Consider the following 15,585-nt stretch of genomic DNA (forward strand, 5'->3'; position numbering starts at 1 on the left):
AACATAGAGAAAAATGTATGGTTTTTTGTATTATAATTCATTTTTTCTTATCAAATAATCTTATGAACCAACTGAGTAAAAATCATTTCGCTTGAAGCTATTATAATATGATTTATATGATCAGTATTTTGACCTTTGGGAAGCTCTTTTTTAATTGTATGCCCGTCATTTACAAATGTTATGAAATGTTACCTATGATCAAATTTACAGTGGAAACAAAATAAGAAAAAAAGGTTGCAAAGTTATCATAAAACCTTAATGAAATATAACACATTGGTAAAGTGTGAGTGAGTGAGTTGGGTTTAACGCTGCTTTTAACAGTATTCCAGTTATATCACGGCGTGTCAGCTTAATGTGGGAGGAAAGCCCGAAGTGATGCAGGTCTCAGACGTTTACCACTTCGGTGAAACCCACGAGCACGGGTATGGTGCTGACATACCTAGAAACATAATCGGGGCGAACCGGGATTTGAACCCATTGGTAAAGAAATATATGTAATGCCCTACAAGGGTAACACGATTATCTTAGTAGTCAAGTCCAGAAAGTTACAGTCATCATGATTCTTCTGCATAATTCACAACCTGTAAAAGTGATCTCATTCATGTTATTATTCATTTGAAAATAAATATGTACGATTCTGTCCAAACTCATCACAGGTACCGCCATTGAAACATTGCTTGAAAAAAATTATTATGCAGTTTTTATTTTTGATTCTGCCCAAAGAAGTACTATACTCAAACGTTTATTATTACCCATTCTTCACATGAAGCGTTTTGTTTCTAGATTTTGAGTGAGTGAGCTTAATGTGGGAGGAAAGCCCGAAGTGATGCAGTTCTCAGACGTTTACCACTTTGGTGAAACCCACGAGCACGGGTATGGTGCTGACAAACCAAGGAACATAATTGGGGCGAACCGGGATTCGAACCTACAATCATAGGTTTCTGGCGTGCCCAAGGGACGCAACTCTGCACAGCTGGACTTCTAATATTGTTTGGTTAAGTTTCTGTATTGGCACTGCACCCCAAGTGAGGAAGAGAGTCTACTGTGAGAGAGAGAACCACGGACGAGTCCTAGCGGAAGTGCAGTTTTGGAACACTGATAGCTTCCTGTAACCGCTGAACATCAACTAAATGGTGTATTGTGAGCTGGCAACAACGGACGACTCATGGCGGAAGTGCAGTTTTGGAACACTAATGGCTTCCTGTAACCGCTGAACATCAACTTAATGGTGTGTTGTGAGCTGGCAACAACGGACGACTCATGGCGGAAGTGCAGTTTTGGAACACTAATGGCTTCCTGTAACCGCTGAACATCAACTTAATGAACCGTCTCTGTATGTGGATATGATCTGTATCTGATCTGTAACCTGTGAACGTGCATTTATGTATAAGTCGACTGATCTTGACGGTTTTATTTAAATATATCCTAACATCCTACATTGTTCTTTGTTAAAGTAAGACGAGTTCTATGGATGAACAACTTCTTTATTACAATTGGTGCTTTGCTGAGTTTGTTGATTGCTGAAATTGCCACGTCTCCATGTAGACGGCGTATAACTTCTTTGAGTGGCATTTAGAAGTTGGAGTGATAAAGTAAGACGAGTTCTATGGATGAACAACTTCTTTATTACAATTGGTGCTCCAATTGTAATAAAGAAGTTGTTCATCCATAGAACTCGTCTTACTTTATCACTCCAACTTCTAAATGCCACTCAAAGAAATTGTTCTTTGTTGTAGCCGAAGCGTATCATTCCGCTATACACAAAAGATATTATGTAGTTGTATATCAGGCAATCAACAATATCCTATCTTGTTCATCCATAGAACTCGTCTTACTTCAATATCCTATCTTGTTTGACCTGGTATGACAAGTGGAATGTCCTGATGTGGTAATGTCAGTAGTCAGCATAATTTATTCTATTTTCTGCATCACATTCAGTCAGTAAAAACGTCGCAAACCGAAATCTAAAATGCGAAATGCTGGGGGTGTGGTGGAGGGGGAACACCAGCAAACTTTCACACATCACCATTTCTTTAAGTAAAGTGACTGTAGACAAATTCCACTGAAAGTGAAAGTAGACCTAACTGGTTGTACCTATGAAGGGAATGGAACTTGGCTTTCCTTGTGAGGTCCGAACACTTCTAAAGTGACAACACCCCTGCCCCATGTTCTGTTCTCGTCTGAACATGAGATGGGAGTTGTTTACGTCAGTTTGTTTTGGTGCTTGTTGACGTTCACAGACAGGCTGTATGAATGAGTCCAAACAAGGCAGGTTACTACTTCATATTTATTCTGAAATAATCAGGAACAAAGTGATAGAAAATAATCCAAAAACAAACCAACAAGAATAAAGTATGTCAACAAGCACATGGCCATAACAGGAAATACATCTTCCCGAGGCAAGCGTGTCCACTAGCCTACATCAAAGCCTAGTTTCTACCCTTGCCACATCAAGCCCACTTTTCTTGGCTCAAGCCTCAGCGCCATCTGCTTAGATCACAAGTTGTGCCCCTTGGAATAAAAAAGAGATATCCAATCAAATCTCTGCTCTTATCTCGTATAGCCACTCAAAAAGGCGGTGACCTAGTAGATCCGAGAACAAAAAGAAATCGCAATTTCATCACTGACATAAAAATATAGGCAATCATTGGGGGGCTTAAGGATGAAAAAACATATTTGTGTCAAGACATGCAGAGGTAAATTACTTTCATACGAAGGTGTACCAGTCGTGGATGTTGATTTTGTGAAACGTTCTCTGATTGGACTATCGATAGGTGCGATAGTCCAATCATATTTAGCACAGGAAAGTGGGCTTGATGTGGCAAGGGTGGAAACAAGACTTTGATAAAAAAGGAAGTGAAAATGCCGGAAATACACAATGTGTTCTTGTTAGAAAATATTTTTAGTCAGCAAAACAGCAAGTGTGAGTTTAGTGTAACAATTCTGAACACTATTTACGATCAAAGTGATGCAGAGTGCTTACGTTTACCACTTCCATGAAACCTTAGAGGATGTGAAGCTCACAAAACCATTATCATAACCTGGGATGTAACCACGATCTCTGGATTCTGGCACGACTAATGTCCACAAGGCTGTGGAACCTTAAGCAGAACATCTTGACAATAGGAAAATAAATCCTAGGATCTCTGGTACTGTAAATCTTAAAATATTTAATTCAAGGTTTCGGTAAATGAAGACGGGTATAATATCGCTTTGAACAGTCATATCTGGTGTGTTGGAAATGATGAGGGAGGAAAGACTGAATTGATGTTGGTCGTTGACATTTACCACTTTGGCAAAACCCACGAGCAGGGTATGGTGCTGACAACCAAAGGATCATAATCATCAGATCCTGGGACTGCTAAGGGATGCAACTCTGCATGACTGGGACACCAATACCCTTATGGTACACAATCCAACATGTCTCAAATGTTGCATTTCCTACTTATTTTGGCTGGTTTATATCTTGGTATCCAGTTACACACCCCTGCAGTGTCCCTGACACATCCTTGTTGATCCTGGACTTCATCAAGCACTGCATAATACCACTGAAACTACAGGACTAATATCTGCTTACAATATCCGAATACATGACAATATAATGTGTGCAGAAAACTAGAGATTAATCAGTTACAGGAATAAATAATTCAACGAATATACACCATTTGCCATAAAATTCATAACAAATCAATATCTAAAATATAAAAATAAAACACTAACTTTAGCTTTCACAAAGCTGTAAATAATAATTTCAAGTTAACTTGAGTAGACAGAACACATCAACATATTTGGCAATCATTAACAAATGCAAAAATAAATCATTATTTGGTGTTTTTCTCCTACCCATGCTTAGCTTAATGTGAGATGAATGGGGTTTAATGCAGTGTTCAGAGATCATTGCACTTATATAGACATGCATGTACATGTGTGTATGGCTGCTTGTACTAGCTTGTTTTATAATGCTATCCTACTGATACTATTCCACAGTTTAACATGAACACCCCACTCCGACACAACATACTGACTACGAGTCGACCAGTCCTTGTTTTGCCCCTTAACACTAAGCGCCAGGCAGGGTAACAATAAGTATGATTTTTTTTAGTGTCTTTAAGTATGATGAGCCCGGAGATCGAACCACATACCTTCTGTACCTTCCAGGCAGATGTTCTATCCACTAGAACACTAAAGCTCTCACCAGCCTGACTTTCTATCCACTAGAACACGGAGGCTCGCACCAGCCTGACTTTCTATCCACTAGAACACTAAATCTCTCACCAGCCTGACTTTCTATCCACTAGAACACGGAGGCTCGCACCAGCCTGACTTTCTATCCACTAGAACACGGAGGCTCGCACCAGCCTGACTTTCTATCCACTAGAACACGGAGGCTCGCACCAGCCTGACTTTCTATCCACTAGAACACGGAGGCTCGCACCAGCCTGACTTTCTATCCACTAGAACACGGAGGCTCGCACCAGCCTGACTTTCTATCCACTAGAACACGGAGGCTCGCACCAGCCTGACTTTCTATCCACTAGAACACTAAATCTCTCACCAGCCTGACTTTCTATCCACTAGAACACGGAGGCTCGCACCAGCCTGACTTTCTATCCACTAGAACACGGAGGCTCGCACCAGCCTGACTTTCTATCCACTAGAACACGGAGGCTCGCACCAGCCTGACTTTCTATCCACTAGAACACGGAGGCTCGCACCAGCCTGACTTTCTATCCACTAGAACACGGAGGCTTGCACCAGCCTGACTTTCTATCAACTAGAACACTAAGGCACTCTCCAGGCAGACGGTCACGGCATGTCAGCATGGTGTCAGCTTAATGTGAGAGGCAAGTCCGAAGCTCTTATTAGATGTTTACAGCTTTGCTGAAACCGATGAGCTTGGTTACAGAGCTGAGAACCCTAGAAACATAATCAGGGCGAATCTTGGATACAAGCCAACTATCATAGGTTTATGGCACACCTAAGGGACACAACTCTGCACAGCGACTTGTGGCATCCTGCGCGACCCATGCCTCTCACTAAGGGACTAATGAACTTAACATTGTATTTTATATCACGCTGTGGGTTTGTCGAGTCAACACCTGCTTCACCATTAATCAGGAGCACATCGCTGCTTGGTCGGTACAGAGGCTGGTATATCCAGTGTACAGGAAGAGAAGCTACAGTATCAGTGGACATCGAGATTCTTGGATAGTGGAACAATTTGGTCCACCCAGTTGATATTCAGGTGCATATGTGTGTTTGTGTGTGTTTGTGTGTGTGTGTCTGTGTGTTAAACTTACATGTAATAAATATGAAATATAAACATATTCCTGCAAGTACTCTTTTCAAAGAAAGATATAGTATGCTTCACTGTACTGGAAAAAAATATACTATTAAATCTGTCTCTCAACAAAAAATACACCCCCACCTCCCCAAATAAATATTGAATGGTCCATCCCATTGAGGTACATGTAATATATCTATATCCACACAGGGTTGAGGGACAGCAATGCTGTACTGACACAATGTTAGTCAGGGAGTTGTGCTTTGAATAGTATGGAAATAAAAGTCTTTGAAAGGCATTTAAAAATGATACATGTATGGAAATCATGTCAAACATCAGTATAATATGGGAGGAATGCCCCAAGTGGCCCGGGACTTTCACAAACCAAAAATCATAATCGGGGCAAATGCGCACTTCAAATAGCGTCACCGTTGCCAGCTTTGCCGCCAATGCCTCCAGTGTTACACATTGTCACCACAATGCATCACACAAGCAGATATCTCTATACAGTGTATAGTGTACACCCCTAGCGTCATGCCACAATCATAGAGGAACATCCATGCTAGGGACAGCAGAGGGACTTGACTCCAACATAAAAATAATACCCAAAACATAAAACACTACAAAATCCTTTTCAGGCTAATTTGGTTCTCACATCCTATCCTGATTTCCACCATCGGCATGTTGTCACACTTTGATATTACGGTAACTACCTGCACCTACTACATTCTTGTCATTCCCCAGAATCAGTTGGTGTTCTGTTCCTGCCCTGTTAGTATGTGCATCTTTATTACGAGTGAGTGAGTGGGGTTAACGCCGCTTTTAACAGTATTCCAGTTATATCACAGCGTGTCAGCTAAATGTGGGAGGAAAGCCCGAAGTGATGCAGGTCTCGGACGTTTACCACTTCGGTGAAACCCATGAGCACGGGTATGGTGCTGACAAACCTAGAAACATAATCGGGGCGAACCGGGATTCGAACCCACAATCATAGTTTTCTGGCGTGGCGCCTTAGACGACTGGGCCACCCGTGCCCCCTCCTTATTATGACAGTGAATGAGTGTGCAAGTTATGTGAGTATGTCTTTACATCGCTTTTACCAGGGATTTACCTGGCTTATTTATTTTGGGAGCCTATAATTGAAGGGTCCGAGGCTAATTGGGGTCCAAATGTGGGGTCCCAGAAAACGTAAAAACCTGAATACAGTACTCCACCAAGTAATTGCACATGCTCAGAGGCCGTTAAAAATGGATTCTGAGATCCCAAATGAAACGAATTACAAGTGATGGTGCAAGCAAATCAGGAAGCATTTGAATGCGTATTGCTTTTATACTAATAACGTAAAATTTCTAACATGCAATATTATTTTTCTGCATCCCAGTGGACATATTTTTTTCATGCTCAATTTCAATTTTGATGCCAATGAGACTCAGGACTGCCCGTCTGGAAATACCTGCTTTTAGTATTATAAAAACAATACCACAGTAGGATTACACCACAAGGGTTGATGTTTTGCTCATGTGGGGAATCAAACCGGGTCCTTGACGCGACAAGCCAGCACATTAACCTCGAGGCCACCCCATCCTGGTGTGAGGCTACTGCTTGTTGTTGAGCAGGGAGGCTGCGGCCTTGTCCAGAAACCACACAACCTCGCCGCTGGTGGGCTTGACACGAGCTGCGGGGAGCAGGACACCGCTACCAGGCTCCAGGACTTGCTGAAACACCAGCAGAGTGAGTGAGTGAGTGAGTGGGTTGGTGGCTGGGTGAGTGAGTGAGTGAGTGAGTGAGCAAAGGAGGGAGTAAGTGAGTGAGTGAGTGAGTGAGTGAGTGGGTGAGCAAGGGAGTGAGTGAGTGAGTGAGCAAGGGAGTGAGTGAATGAGTGAGCAAGTGAGTGAGTGAGTGAGTGTGAGTGAGTGGGAGAGAGAGAGAGTGAGAGAGAGTGAGTGTGAGTGAGTGAGCGAGTGAGAGAGAGTGTCAGTGAGTGAGTGAGTGAGTGAGTGAGAGTTGCTCAATGGCACTGTCAGTAATATCAGGCACATAAAAGTGACATTTTAATTACAGCTGTTCATACATACATGTGTACAGTTGGCAATATTGCAGTTATATCACGATGGCCTGTCAATCATGAAGTCCGGGCTAGACAAACCTGTGATTGATATCATGAGCATTGCCTCATCCTACTAGGTGAGATGACATTCAATCAAGCCGAGACAGATCCATTGAGTGACATATTATGACCATAGGTTCTGTGGCACCTGAGCAACCTTTGCTTCTCGTAAGAAGCGACTTAACGGTTCAGGTGGTCAGGTTTAGTGACTTGGTTGATGGATATCTCATCTCTTTCATGGACCAATGCTCATGATGTCAATCACTGGATTGGCTCATCCACACATTATTTTCAGACCACTTTATATGGCTGGAATAATGAGGCGTTAAAAACCAAAACAAACTTCTCTCAGCACCACCATATCCCCACATATTTTTGAGTGAGTGAGTGAGTGTGCTTTTACTCCACTTTTAGCAATATTCCAGCAATATTTTGGCGGGGGGACACCAGAAATGGGCTTCACACATTGTACCCATGTGGTGAATGGAACCCGTGTCATCAGCGTGACGAGCGTACGCTATAATCACTGGGCTAATCCACCGCCCCCATATTTTTAAGTGTGCTACTTGGCACTCCTATGGATGTTTAATTGCGCCAACCAGAAAAATATATTTAATGAAAAATCTAAAATTCTGTTGCGTTCTTCCAGTTTACTTGTGAGAACATTTATTAACATCTGTCTTCACAATACAAAACTTTCACAAGGTATTGTAAGGTAATTTCTAAATGTGCCCTTTAGGATCTTAGTTTAACCATGCCATTGTGAATGTAACCCTGCAGCACTCTTTCACAAGAAATTTCTTCTCACCCTGACTGTTAACAGGTGTGCTGCCTTAAATGCTGTGTTCACATTTGTGGTTTTGGTTTGTTGTTTAACGCCACACTCAGCAATATTCCAGCTATATGACAACGGTCTGAAAATAATCGAGTCTGGACCAGACAATCCAGTGATTGACAACATGAGCATCGATCCACACAATTGGAATCGATGACATGTATCAACCAAGTCAGCGAGCCTGACCACCCGATCCCGTTAGTCGCCTTTTACGACAAGCATAGTCGCCTTTTACGGCAAGCATGGGTTGCTGAAGACCTACTCTACGGGGCTCGCATTTGTGGAAGCTGCTGTTGCATGTCAGCTGTGATTTGTGATGTTGCTCACCTGGATTTTTTCAGCCTTGCCTGCACCGCAGGACACAAACACTGCACATGCGGCGTTGTTGAGAACAGGATACGTCATGGTCACTCTTCCAGGGGGAGGCTTTGGGGAGTCTGTGATGGGGGCAACAATGAGGCTGGTCTCCTGGAGATAGAACGAGTCAATATGTGTGACGTAGAGTGAGGGAGGGAGTCATGGTCACGCTAGCAGGGGGAGGTTTGGGAGAGTGTGTGATAGTAGTTTGTGACCAGGGAACAGGGAGCGTGTGTGTCTCTAGACTGGTGTTGTCAGACACTTACATCAAGTAGTTTGTGACCAGGGAACAGGGAGCGTGTGTGTCTCTAGACTGGTGTTGTCAGACACTTACATCAAGTAGTTTGTGACCAGGGAACAGGGAGCGTGTGTGTCTCTAGACTGGTGTTGTCAGACACTTACATCAAGTAGTTTGTGACCTGGGAACAGGGAGCATGTGTGTCTCTAGACTGGTGTTGTCAGACACTTACATCAAGTAGTTTGTGACCAGGGAACAGGGAGCATGTGTGTCTCTAGACTGGTGTTGTCAGACACTTACATCAAGTAGTTTGTGACTGGGGAACAGGGAGCATGTGTGTCTCTAGACTGGTGTTGTCAGACACTTACATCAAGTAGTTTGTGACCAGGGAACAGGGAGCGTGTGTGTCTCTAGACTGGTGTTGTCAGACACTTACATCAAGTAGTTTGTGACCAGGGAACAGGGAGCGTGTGTGTCTCTAGACTGGTGTTGTCAGACACTTACATCAAGTAGTTTGTGACCAGGGAACAGGGAGCGTGTGTGTCTCTAGACTGGTGTTGTCAGACACTTACATCAAGTAGTTTGTGACCTGGGAACAGGGAGCATGTGTGTCTCTAGACTGGTGTTGTCAGACACTTACATCAAGTAGTTTGTGACCAGGGAACAGGGAGCATGTGTGTCTCTAGACTGGTGTTGTCAGACACTTACATCAAGTAGTTTGTGACTGGGGAACAGGGAGCATGTGTGTCTCTAGACTGGTGTTGTCAGACACTTACATCAAGTAGTTTGTGACCAGGGAACAGGGAGCGTGTGTGTCTCTAGACTGGTGTTGTCAGACACTTACATCAAGTAGTTTGTGACTGGGGAACAGGGAGCATGTGTGTCTCTAGACTGGTGTTGTCAGACACTTACATCAAGTAGTTTGTGACTGGGGAACAGGGAGCATGTGTGTCTCTAGACTGGTGTTGTCAGACACTTACATCAAGTAGTTTGTGACCGGGGAACAGGGAGCATGTGTGTCTCTAGACTGGTGTTGTCAGACACTTACATCAAGTAGTTTGTGACCAGGGAACAGGGAGCATGTGTGTCTCTAGACTGGTGTTGTCAGACACTTACATCAAGTAGTTGACTGGGGAACAGGGAGCACGTGTGTCTCTAGACTGGTGTTGTCAGACACTTACATCAAGTAGTTTGTGACCAGGGAACAGGGAGCGTGTGTGTCTCTAGACTGGTGTTGTCAGACACTTACATCAAGTAGTTTGTGACCAGGGAACAGGGAGCGTGGGTGTCTCTAGACTGGTGTTGTCAGACACTTACATCAAGTAGTTGACTGGGGAACAGGGAGCATGTGTGTCTCTAGACTGGTGTTGTCAGACACTTACATCAAGTAGTTTGTGACCAGGGAACAGGGAGCATGTGTGTCTCTTGACTGGTGTTGTCAGACACTTACATCAAGTAGTTTGTGACCAGGGAACAAGGAGCATGTGTGTCTGTAGACTGATGTTGTCAGACACTTACATCAAGTAGTTTGTGACTGGGGAACAGGGAGCATGTGTGTCTCTAGACTGGTGTTGTCAGACACTTACATCAAGTAGTTTGTGACCAGGGAACAGGGAGCATGTGTGTCTCTAGACTGGTGTTGTCAGACACTTACATCAAGTAGTTTGTGACCAGGGAACAGGGAGCATGTGTGTCTCTAGACTGGTGTTGTCAGACACTTACATCAAGTAGTTTGTGACCGGGGAACAGGGGGCATGTGTGTCTCTAGACTGGTGTTGTCAGACACTTACATCAAGTAGTTTGTGACCGGGGAACAGGGAGCGTGTGTGTCTCAAGACTGGTTTTGTCAGACGCTTACATCAAGTAGTTTGTGACCAGGGAACAGGGAGCGTGTGTGTCTCTAGACTGGTGTTGTCAGACACTTACATCAAGTAGTTCATGACCAGGGAACAGGGAGCATGTGTGTCTCTAGACTGGTGTTGTCAGACACTTACATCAAGTAGTTCATGACCAGGGAACAGGGAGCGTGTGTGTCTCTAGACTGGTGTTGTCAGACACTTACATCAAGTAGTTTGTGAACAGGGAACAGGGAGCGTGTGTGTCTCTAGACTGGTGTTGTCAGACACTTACATCAAGTAGTTCATGACCAGGGAACAGGGAGCGTGGGTGTCTCTAGACTGGTGTTGTCAGACACTTACATCAAGTAGTTTGTCATTTGGGAACAGGGAGCATGTGTGTCTCTAGACTGGTGTTGTCAGACACTTACATCAAGTAGTTTGTGACCAGGGAACAGGGAGCATGTGTGTCCATCAGGTCCCATACCAAGAAGCAGCAAATCAAAGCGAGGGAAGCCATCACCTGGCAACACGGACTGTATCTTTTTCACGTAGTCTGTCGCAGCCTCTTCCACTGAAACAAACAGAACCTGAATATACTCACCTGAATACCATTGTGTGTGAGTGAGGGGTGAGTGAGTGAGTGAGTGAGTGAGTGAATGAGTGAGTGATTGAGTGAGTGAGTGAGTGAGTGAGTGAGTGAGTGTGTGAGTGAGGGGTGAGTGAGTGAGTGAATGAGTGAGTGAGTGAGTGAGTGAGTGAGTGAGTGAGTGAGGGGTGAGTGAGTGAGTGAGTGAGGGGTGAGTGAGTGAGTGAGTGAGTGAGTGAGTGAGTTTTTGACACCTCACTCAGCAATATTCCAGCTATATGACGGCAGTCTGTAAATAATCAAGTCTGGACAAGACAATCCAGTGAATGACATCATGGGCATCGATCCATGCAATTGGGGTATGTTGACATCCATCAACCAAGTCCACCCGATCCCGAGTCACCTCTTTAAGACCTATTCTACCCTGGATCTTCAGTGAGTGAGTGAGTGAGTGAGGGAGGGGAGTCAACATATTTCAACCAATTTGCATACATTGATGGCTAACAATGCTTGGAAACAATTAGCATTCTTGGAAGATATAATTATCATGTTTATGACATTTACGTTCAGGTAAACTAACGGAACACCTCACCTGGAACATTAGGGTTGATCGGAAAGATGTTCTCCTCGGAGAGAGGAACCTTAGACATCAGATTCTCCTTGTAAAACTTGTATGTACACTCAGCATCATCATAGGGCACATAGCGCTCATCACAGAAGAACATCCGCCATTTCGACCAGTCAGTTTTGTGGTTTGGTAAATTGTTGCATAAAAACTTGGCTAGGCTTCCACCTTAAAGAGATGAAGAGAGCAACTATAATTTGTTGTTTAACGCCACACTCAGCAATATTCCAGCTATATGACAGCGGTCTGTAAATAATCAAGTCTGGACCAGACAATCCAGTGATTGGCATCATGAGTATAGATCCACGCAATTGGGATATAATGACATGCATCAACGAGGTCAGTGAACCCGACCCTCCGATTCCGTTATTCGCCTTTTACGGCAAGCATGGATTGCTGATGACCTTTTCTACCCCGGATTATCACGGGTCAAAGCCACATTAAAGTAGCATGTGTACTATCGCTGTGATGAGTTTATTTAAGAGTGACACTGCGAAAACTGCACACCTTCTTCTTAAGACTATGTAACATAATAAATATAAAACCCACAATTTTAAATTTCACAATTAAAGTTCAATCATTTCCCTCACTGACTATGTACATATTGTTATGAATTAACTTGATTATGAGTAGCTAATAGCTCGGCAAAGATATTGAATATGCAAGTTTTTATATAAGGCCCAGGGCAACAATTTGGGGCTAGGGGCTTCCTGCTGATCACCCAATTATTCATAATTTGATAGTTTATATTTAATAATTTTCTAAACTTCACAGTGTTCCCGCTGGCTATTGAAACTGCCAGTCCTCGTGGACTGGCAACTCTAAAAATTACCAGTCCCCTCTAATTTTTGTCAGTCCAAACTTCAACAAATAAAAACAACGTATGAAAATTACCTGGTTTTAGTTCTTCCAGCATCATGTTCAATGCAATGACATCATCCCTGAAGTAACTTAGCTACATGTCATTCATACAATGTTCAGTCACAATGTTCTCTTTTTTTATATTTCAAGATGAAGTTGCTACAAATATATTTATAACCTTGAAGCAAAGTGAAATGTTATTTCCTTGCACTAAAAATAGACAAGGGGAAACCCTGATGGTAACAGACAAGCTGACTTTTTTAGAAAAATATACTTATATGACTATTGCCGATGTCTTGTTCAACAACAAATATTCATGAGGTTCTTTATTTTCCAGTCCACAGAGACTAGCAGTCTCATAAATTGTTGGTCAAATCCTAAATTTACCGGTAAAAAACTGGTAATTACTGGTAAACGGGAACACTGCTTCATAATAACATAATAACAAGGCTTGTACACTTTGATGCAAATTTTCTTCACTAGCTCCTAATGTATGTGGAGTTTTTCATATTAAACATGTTGCCAGTTGAACTGCAGTAGTACGTCAACATGGAAAGTGTATGTGTGCATCATCATGTACCAGACCCAAGAAGATCCGGGGTAGAATAGGTCTTCAGCAACCCATGCTTGCCGTAAAAGGAGACTATGCTTGTCGTAAAAGGCGACTAACGGGATCAGGTTGTCAGGCTCGCTGACTTGGTTGATGCATGTCATCGATCCCAACTGCGTGGATCGATGCTCATGATATCAATCACTGGACTGTCTGGTCCAGACTCAATTATTTACAGACCGCTGTCATATAGCTGGAATATTGCTGAGTGCGGCGTAAAACAACAAACCAACCAACCAATCATCATGTACCATTGCTTAATAACAACGGTTTCTCTTGCAACTGCTTTACACTTCACACTTTTGAGACACCCCCTACTGGTGTCAACATGGCTGTTCCCCCTTCACATCAAGCAAACATACAACATGAGTATATATATTCAGACTTTTGCCCAGACAGAATTAGTGTGTAGAACTTGGTAACTTTGTTAGCATACCGGGTAAGAACAGGTCCCCATCATCATAAGCTTCTGGTAAGGAGTCATCTTAAGGGATCAGGTGGTCTAGCTAGGTGACCTGGTTGATTGTGTGTCATTGTACCTCGATAGCATGGATCATTGCTCCGTATCAATCACTGGATTATCTGGACCAGAGTAAATTACTTACACGCCACTATCATATACAATGGAATATAAGTGAGTCATCAAAACAACAAAACAACGATCGAATCATTTCAGTCATTTCGATTTGCAATAAGAAACTCAAAATATTGGGAAGATGAAATTTATTATCATAGTTCATATATAATGAACATGTATTTTGTAGGCCAAATGAGATATAAAAATTGCTTAAGGTGACACCCTCATAGAAAATGCTGTAAGTTAAAACTTAATGGACAATTATTGCACATTGAAGCACCAGTAAAATACTATCTTGGATCAAAATTTGGTTGAGAAATGTTCCAGTACTCTCTTTAATAGATTCTAACAGAACTTAAGATAACCCAGTAACAAAAACATTCTTATCCTAGATGCTTTTCCTTTCCATTAAAACTTGTTCAAATGATTGTTATGAAAACCAATACAAAGAGTTATCTCCCTTGTATCAACACATTAAAATAACATCCTGGTCACTAATTTTGCTATGCTTGTCGTGGATTCCAAAACATTTCTGTTACAGAAAATATAATTCATGCACTGGATATTTTTAACAGTGAAGTAAGAGAAATGAACAAAAAATTATCAATATTGATTATTTCTGTGATTTAATGCCAAACAATTATTATACCAGGATCATATCAGGGCACTGACTGTTTGAGTATGACTGTCAAGGTGGATGTATTCTCTATATTTTGACACAATATATCAAAAGAAAAATTATTAGTTTTGATTATGAGAAGTAAATATAATGTATAAAAAGTGCTGAGTCATGATTTCGATCAATGCCCCTTGGTGTGATAACGGACAACCAGACATTTGAAATACAAACATTTTTGGGAAAATTCAAACTTTTTTTATCTTAGAAACATGCATTAACATCAATAGCCTCTTGGGTAAAATAAATTGCTACAATCTCTTGGACTAGACCTATGTCTAAACATTATGTACGTAGGGTTAGGGTTAAGTTGTCCTAACGCAGGCAAGATTTGAAGCAGAGCTTATGGGTGGAAATCTTTCCACCTTTACCATCTTATCTTTAGGGACCCCTGTACTTTTATAGTATAGCACCAGATAGCCTATGGTATCTGAGAATGGTTGAAGTTTCTTAACTTTCGTAAGTTAGACATCTGTTGTTCCATCTTTAAGTGAGGGTTGTTTTAGAGTTGGGATGCGGCGCTAATTAAAATGCAAAATCCTTATCCCATGTATTTTGGACCACTCCTATTATTACCTGTCACATAATTTGCGGCTCTAAGACTGGGTTTAACTGTTTAGACAGGAAGAGTTATCTTCCTTAGACGTGATTGCCGGTCGCGCACCGACCACGTTTGTAATCAACATGCACAGTGACAGGAGTATATTTAAATAGTTTTTACCTGAAACTCCAACAGTAAAAATATTCTTTCGTTTGATTGCGTCATTGGCTTTATCTGCAACAAATTTGCCCAAATTTTCAGACACGGAAGATTCATTCTCAAACACAAGTACCGTGGGTGCAGCCATTTTTAGTACTCTCTAAATACTTCTAGCTCTAACATGGCAACCACATCGAGAGCAGCGACGTTAACATGTAATATTCAGCTTTATGAACATACAAGTGGGCAATATAAGTTATTTCTACATTAAACCTAGCTTTTAAATTCAAA

At 42.1% G+C, this 15,585-nt stretch overlaps 1 protein-coding gene across 1 annotated transcript; it reads right to left on the bottom strand.

Annotated features, from left to right (window-relative positions):
* Positions 1–2,273: 2,273 nt before the first annotated feature.
* LOC124152403 (6-phosphogluconolactonase-like) lies at positions 2,274–15,467 on the bottom strand. The gene is made up of 5 exons (XM_046525328.2): positions 15,316–15,467; positions 11,838–12,038; positions 11,088–11,230; positions 8,554–8,694; positions 2,274–6,999 (listed from the first exon to the last, which is right to left on the bottom strand). Exons 1-5 carry the CDS (start codon positions 15,440–15,442, stop codon positions 6,880–6,882), a joined length of 732 nt encoding a protein of 243 aa, XP_046381284.1. The 5' UTR covers positions 15,443–15,467; the 3' UTR covers positions 2,274–6,879.
* Between the last annotated feature and the right edge of the window lie 118 nt (positions 15,468–15,585).

Source organism: Haliotis rufescens, unplaced genomic scaffold (genome assembly GCF_023055435.1).
Source record: "Haliotis rufescens isolate VD_foot unplaced genomic scaffold, xgHalRufe1.0.p SCAF_8, whole genome shotgun sequence".
Classification (NCBI taxonomy): domain Eukaryota; kingdom Metazoa; phylum Mollusca; class Gastropoda; order Lepetellida; family Haliotidae; genus Haliotis; species Haliotis rufescens.

What these genes read in the sequence shown, in the direction of transcription:
- LOC124152403 (XM_046525328.2), bottom strand. Translation starts at nt 15,442, where the DNA reads ATGGCTGCACCCACGGTACTTGTGTTTGAGAATGAATCTTCCGTGTCT. An exon ending in GATCAACCCTAATGTTCCAG is followed by an intron (nt 11,231 to 11,837) that starts GTGAGGTGTTCC and finishes TGTTTGTTTCAG; the next exon opens with TGGAAGAGGCTGCGACAGAC. An exon ending in GCAAGGCTGAAAAAATCCAG is followed by an intron (nt 7,000 to 8,553) that starts GTGAGCAACATC and finishes CTGGTGTTTCAG; the next exon opens with CAAGTCCTGGAGCCTGGTAG.